This window comes from Pteropus vampyrus, unplaced genomic scaffold (genome assembly GCF_000151845.1).
Source record: "Pteropus vampyrus isolate Shadow unplaced genomic scaffold, Pvam_2.0 Scaffold29, whole genome shotgun sequence".
Taxonomy (NCBI): Eukaryota; Metazoa; Chordata; class Mammalia; order Chiroptera; family Pteropodidae; genus Pteropus; species Pteropus vampyrus.
The window spans coordinates 1,084,368-1,091,291 of NW_011888810.1; the positions used below are offsets into that span (position 1 = coordinate 1,084,368).

The 6,924-nt window shown below is 47.4% G+C and overlaps 1 protein-coding gene across 3 annotated transcripts in view; it reads right to left on the minus strand.

The window, feature by feature from the left end:
• Window positions 1-2,909, minus strand: part of CDH13 (cadherin 13) — a 985,836-nt gene extending 982,927 nt beyond the window's left edge. Inside the window, exon 1 of one of the 3 annotated variants that reach the window (XM_011356635.2) lies at window positions 2,602-2,900. In XM_011356635.2, coding sequence (XP_011354937.1) covers window positions 2,602-2,646 — 45 coding nt within the window. In that variant the 5' untranslated portion in view covers window positions 2,647-2,900. Of the gene's footprint in view, window positions 1-2,601 lie in introns of all 3 variants that reach the window. The other 2 variants (XM_023528555.1, XM_023528556.1) reach the window with 2 other exon arrangements.
• Window positions 2,910-6,924: the final 4,015 nt, after the last annotated feature.

Consider the following 6,924-nt stretch of genomic DNA (forward strand, 5'->3'; position numbering starts at 1 on the left):
ATGCCTAAAACAGCAACCTAGCCAATAAACTCACAGAGACTGACGGCTTCCAAAGCCAGACCCAGCGTACTACAACTGAGGTGGAAAAACACACACATGCTTGCCTGAACACCACTAGGGCTGAGTGACTAATTTGCCTTATTACATTGTTTTTCCCTTTCTACTGTTTTCTCTCTATTTCAGGAAAGTTTTGTTTTTTTTCTTGTTGACTCATAGGTTCCGAGACTTTCCTCACTTTTTGTACTGTGGCACACAGAGTTCTGCACTTGAACCTCTTGCTGGTTAAGTGAAATGGACCAAAATGATTTCTCTGCAAGGTGCTCTTGCTATCAGGATATCAATCACTATCCTAATGTGGACATTTGCTCTGATTATGCATAACAATCTAAGAAAGAAATAAGCCTTTCACAGTAAAACCTCTGCTTCCCCATTCTAAAGAAACTGAGCGAGCTGGGAGCCGTTAGAACCCACCTGTGCCACCTGCGCCCTGGGTGAGGAGACACACCATTTGCTTTGCAAAAGCCATCAATGCAAGAAAGCCCATAGGGCATAGGGATTGCTGGGTGCTGTCATGTGGTCTGTCTTGCTCAAAGGGAGGCATAACTTTGGGAAAGCCCTGGAATCTAAACTGAGGTCAAAACATGCCCACTGAGAAAAGTACTGTAAAGTCCTGGGTGAGGCGGTGGCAAGTGCTCCCAGACACCAGCAGCTCCCAGTGTGCCCAGCCTTATGGTAAATGCATTACCTAGGACATCCTGTTGAATACAATCCAATTTGCCTAGCAGTCCTAGGACGGTGATAAGATTATTTTACAGTGGAGAATCTGGAAGCTCAGAGAGGTTAAGCAAAGTGGTACCACTAGCATATGGCAGAGATCTGTCTGAATCAGAGGCGTGCTCTCAACCACCTAGCTAAATTGGGATATGTATAAACACATACAATCTCAGGGGTAGTTAGAATCCAGAAAATCTGGAACACTGGTTCGCAGACAGGCATAGGGTTTTTGGCAGGACTTAAGGCTACAGGGACCCCGAGAGAATCAGCCCGCAAAGCCCTGGTAGAAGAGGAGTATAACTGAATGGGGGCTGTGTTCCAGGGAAGAAGGAAGTCGTGAGTGGGGGAGGAGGCTCAGCAGCCAGGCACCTTACTCTGCCTCCAAGCACTATCACCCAACCCCCACTCCCCACTTTGAGTTATTTCCATGGTCATTTCCTTCCTGGGATACTGGCCCATTTCCAAAATCTAACTCCAACACTCATCCAGCAATGGTCTCCCCTTAGAAGCCTGTGCTGCCTCTCTACATCCTAACCAGCCCCTGCCTGGGACTCTAGCTGCCTCACCCCGCTGTCACCCATACACTCACACATGTGCCTCTTCCCCTGGCACCCAGGAGTCTGGCCAGGAACTAAACACCCATTTCTAGCACCCCGAGGCACTCCCTGTCTCCTTTTCTCCTCTCTGCCTGGCGCTGCCTTGATCTTACTCACCCACTTGTAGGCTGCCAGCTCATTCCAAGTCCTACAAGCTGCCAAGGAGGCCTTGGGGGTACTAGGTTGTAGTGCTCGCAGAAACCACAGGCCCCAGAGCAGGGCTGGGTGTGCCCCGCAGTCTCCAGCACCTCAAGTCTGGCCTCCTCTGAGTACTGCTTTCCTGCATACAAACTTCTCAAGATCTCCAAGATGCAGAGGTGGTTGCTGGAGGACCGTGCCTCCATGCCCCGCTCTCTCCCAATCTCCCTGCCCTTTCCTCGAGTCGCAGCGCTCCGAGGGTTAACAGGCAGCTGCAGCCAGGGTGGGCAAGGCTTGAACTTTTCTCTGCGCTCGGCTCGGCGCCTGCCGGGGAAGGCAGCAGAGGCGGCAGTCGGGGCTTAGGGCCGGATCTCCTGCTAGCTAGACAAAAGGGGAGAAGGGGGCTTGGGCCTGCGCCCTGGCGGTGGCGACGCGCTCTGGTCCTTCCTAGCCCACGGTTGGGGAGTGAAAGGACCCCTATGCCGGCGCGCCCCGCGCCATTGCCTGTGAGCGACAGCAGCAGCCGGGCTGCGGCGCACGGTTGGCCTGAGGCACCTTCCAGTGCGCCACCGGGCTGGGTGAGGGGCCCGGGAGCTCCGGGGAGTAGGCGATGCCAGGCCGGCCACTCCAACGGTGGAGCTGCCTTCCTTCCGGACTCGAGCGGCGCTTCCCCTGCACCGCGCTTCGCTAAGGAAAACCAAGACTCCTTGGAGTCGCCTCGGACTGAGTCTTTCTCCAAAGCTTGAGTCTCCGGCAGAAGGCAAATCAAAGTTACCCTACTTGATGTAGCCGAGAATGTCGCCCCTCCTTGCAAAATAAAGGACTCGGGAGCATTCTCTTCCTCCCCTGAAGACACACACACACACACACACACACACACACACACACACACACACACACACACACACACGCCAGAGCGGGAACAGCCCCCCACCCCCTTCAGGCCCCTAGGATCTCCAACGCTGGGAATGACCTCCCTTCCCTGTCTTTATCGCTACTCAAGGAGTCCGCCAGCTCCCCAAAAGCCCCCTTGCTATACGATCGGCATGCAGAAACGGGGCGCGGGGCGCGCCCGGCAGCCCCTATTCCCTACCTGGGACAGGAGAACGCACAGGACGAACGGAGTTCTAGGCTGCATTTTGCCCGACTAGAAGCTCCCGGCGGCGTTTTCATTCATGCACGCGGCCGCACTGAGCATATTTTCCGTGGGAGCCAGGCTTTGAGGAGAGGCTCTGCCTCACCAGCCAGCCAACTTCCCAAATAGATCAGCGGCAGCATCACGAAAGCATTGGGTAGAGGCTGATGACCAGGACCAATGGCTTTACAAGACGGATTCCTTCATAAAGCTCCCTCGTTTTGCATGGCAGATACGGGGCGAGCACCTCGCACAGAGCTAGACCCTCTGAGGAGGCAGCCCATTTGCTTTTTTGGACTGTTGGGCCCAGCCTCACAAATCACGCTGGGTAACGCCAGCCGCTTCCACTTTTACAGAGAATGGAATTGCACTGGAGACTATCGGCCACTTCCAGCCCAGTGCAAAAAGATCTTCTTTATTAAAATGTTAATAAGATCCACTTTGTTTCCAATAAATCAAATAAAATGATCCCAGCAGTTCCAGCCCTTTCTACGCCTGGAAAGACTTGGCAATGGATTTTTTTCTTCTTTTTCTCTCTCTCTCTTTTTTTTTTTCCAATGTGGCCCAAGTCATGATGGTGTTTGGTGTTTCCCTACCATCTCACAAATCACAAAACGACAGATCAATTCTAGCTTGAAGAAAAAAAAATCCATCAAGGGGCGATAGATTTTATTAACTGCTCAGGTGAGAGTCTGACTGGCCTCCTACTACACAAATGTACATCTGGCACCCAACTTGGGGCCATGATTTGAGGAAATCTTTTTTTTTTTCCCCCCTTTATGGATGTGATCTCTTAATTGCTCCTAGCTATCCCTAGAAACTCAGAACAGTAGTAGCCACTGCTTAGGGATTTTATAAATGGGGTCCTATGGGAATGAGGGTAAGAGCAGTATCTTGGTCTGCTTTTCTTAGTAGGAATCTAAGAATATGCATTAAAGACCTTTCTTTGTCATTTCCATGCAGCCTCCTAAAAAGGATTTAAGGTGTTCTATAAAGAACATTTGTGCAATAGAATTTATGCAACCGAAATAGAAAATGTGAACCAGGAGGAAAAATTCAGAAAACTGAAATGCTAAACCAAAACTCTAATATATTTGCTCTGATTTGGATCTGAGCTTCCTGAGGACTAAAGCAATAAAAGAAACATGTAAGTTACATAGTTCTTACTATAGAAATATATATACAAATATTTTTCTGACATAATTTCTCTTGATGCTGAATAGTGGAATAAACATATAATGTGATATCTAATATAACAGGACACTGAGCAACAGAACATGCTAGGATCCAGTGAGCTGAGCTGTATTCTCAGCATCTGGCACAGGGCCTGGAACATGGAGATGGGCATTAGTATGGGTTAGATAGATGTCTAGACTTAATCGAGAAGTAGTAAGGGTGGGTGGGGCAAAGATTTCAGAGCCGCATTGCCTAAGCTTAACCCCCAGCTCTGCCACTGACTAATAAGTTACTCTGTGCCTCTGTTTGACTACTGGTTAAATGAAAATATAAATCATAATGAACTCATAGAGATGTAGTGAGGATTAAGTAACAAAATAACCACTCAATAAATATAAAATGATGCACTTTTAAAAATTTATTAGTTGTCAGCTGTTCTATCACAAGGTCACCTCATGTGGTTCCAAGGTCACTAATGAAGATGCAATGTCATCTGACCACCTGGCTGCCTTAGCCAGTGCTGGCCTGACAGATGGCAATGTTGGCCAAACAGCCCCCAGAAAAGCCCAGAAAAAGTGAATTTTGCTGCTTCTTCCAGCTTTCCACTTTCCTCTTGTCTAAGTAGACATCACCCCTGAGCTTCTGAGAAGTACAGTCACAGTGTTTGATAGATCGTATGCTTGTCTTAGCTTGGAATCCATGTATATGGAGATCCATACCCACATTGCTCACCAATAAGAGTAAAGCAAGGTACTTTGGAGTCAGATCGTCTTCAAATCAAGGCATCCCAAAATGTCCTGATTTTTCTCCATTGAGAGAGAGAGAGAGAAAGAGATAGAGAGAGGAGAGAGCGCGCGCGCAGCGAACACCTTGGAAAATGATAAACCCTGATAAGGGGTAAAGATGGCAGAAAGATGATGTTCTAGCCACATTTCCACAAGCAGCCACTTAGAGAAGCCTCTAAGAGTAAGGTGTTTTCAAGACTGCACATGTACAAAGTACAAAGCAGTATTATTGATTTTATAGTTCTGGTCCTTTCTGTGGTCTCCCTATCCCATCATCCCTACTGCTGCTCACCATGCAGGTCCAGTCTTCCCCCTTCCTGGCACATGGCAGAGTTGCACTTGCTGCCCCCTTGTGGTTAGCATGAAAATGTATTGACTGGTTCTAGCCAATAAGCTGTGAGCAGAAGTAATGACCAATGCCACTTCAGGGCTGGGATATTTAATGGCCAGTGTGAGACAGGCTGCTTTCCCTGGAATAGGTGCTGAGATGAAGATTTGTACAGGTGGCTTATTGGGAAGTTGTTCTCAGAATCAACAACTACAAGAGGGAGGGAAACAAGATTGGCAGAGGGAGGATGTGAACACAATTGTTGTGACAGTAGAGGCCTCAATCAATCCCAGGGGAACTCTGAGGCTAGAGTGATCCTTCAGAGATGACCCTAATAGAGTCAAGGGGCTACATCTTCATGCTGTTGGTGGGCCAGTTGTTGGATATTCCCGCAAGGAGGGGAATAATTTGGGATGAGGCAGCTTGGTTCGGCCAAAGGCAATATTCCATATTTCATTATTTATACAAAAAACTAAAGCACTGACCTACAACAGGTAATGGGAGGCTGTGAGTCCCAAGCTGCCGATGACCTCATGAATCTGACAGTACCAGTAAAGATAGATGTAGATTTGCCTGATCAAAATTCTGCTGACTCTGTCTCCACCCAGGAGCTATACAGGCATTTGCCAAGGTCCTGGGGTTTTGTCCTAAGCTATTCCATGTGCAAGCAGAGTGGCTCCAGCCAACCTCACCTGATTACAAGTGGGCGTGCCCAAAAGGCCAGTTCCCAGCCCTTCCTACCTTAGTCCCTATACCTTAGATTTTTAGAGGCTGGAAGGTATTAACGTCCAGAATCTTCTTAGGCCTTGAGGCTCACCTCTAGAAACCCAAGGAAGCTAGGAAGCTGAAAAAAGATTTGTCCACAAAATGAGACCTGGGTGGGATCTCCAGACTTCACTTATATTGGAAAATTTACTTTTACTCTCCAAGCCTCAGTTTCTTCATCAATAAAATGGAAATAATGACATAACAACACTCCAAGGACTGTTGTAAAAAATGATGTTATTTTTTTCCTTCTATACCCTACTCCCCTCTACTCTTAGAGAATATGAATTTCATCAAAACATGATATCAGTTTTTGTTCAACGAAAACAAGAGAAAAGTTATTTTATTCCAATGATAAAGGGCCTTTGAAGAAGAAATTTATTTTTGTTTGTTTGACCTTGCTTACCCAAATGAGGGTTTTTTGGCTGATGGATTGATTGATGATGGCAAGTAAATACTGAAGCTTAAAACCACCTCCTACCTATTCCTGCTCTCCACCCCGCCCCCCCCCCCACCCCCCCGCCCCAAACCATGGCTCTCCACCAAGCCCCGGCCACTTTTGCAGCTGTGGGCTTCTCAAAAGCTATGTCTGTATTCAGACACATTCCAGGTTCATACTCCTTTTTCAGGCACATCAGCTTGGCTTTAGAGCATGTAGAATCATCATCCAACAGTCCTCAGCTGTCTTCTGAGGTGCCAGGGATTAAGACGGTTTCTTCTCATTGACATGGGTTAAGACATGACTTCTGAGTATGTGGAGGTGGCTTTGTGAGTGTGTGCAGTGCTTGTGTACAGGCACATGAACATATGTGCATGGAGAGGGGCAACTGGGATAATATTCAACAGGGATAATTTATTCAAATTTTGGTACCCTTTGAATTTGTTACTGTGATGAGACATTTGAATAGAACAGATAGATGTCCTTATGAGACACAACTGTCATCTGGTATGTGGGATTGCTTGATAATCGAGATATACTTAGAGAGCAGGGTGGGAAGCCCCTACCGTAACATAGCATAATGCTGAAGTTACACCCCTCTCAATAGGATAGCCTGTTAAGACCACCCAAGATTATGACAATACACTATCCTAAAATACCTGACTACCCGAAAGTTGCATCCCTCATCATTCTTGAGCTATGAACCTACTTTATGTTTCCTTGGAGCCCTTTGTATTACTTGACCTTATATTATAAGTCATTTGCATTATTGTCTTAATCCTTCATTC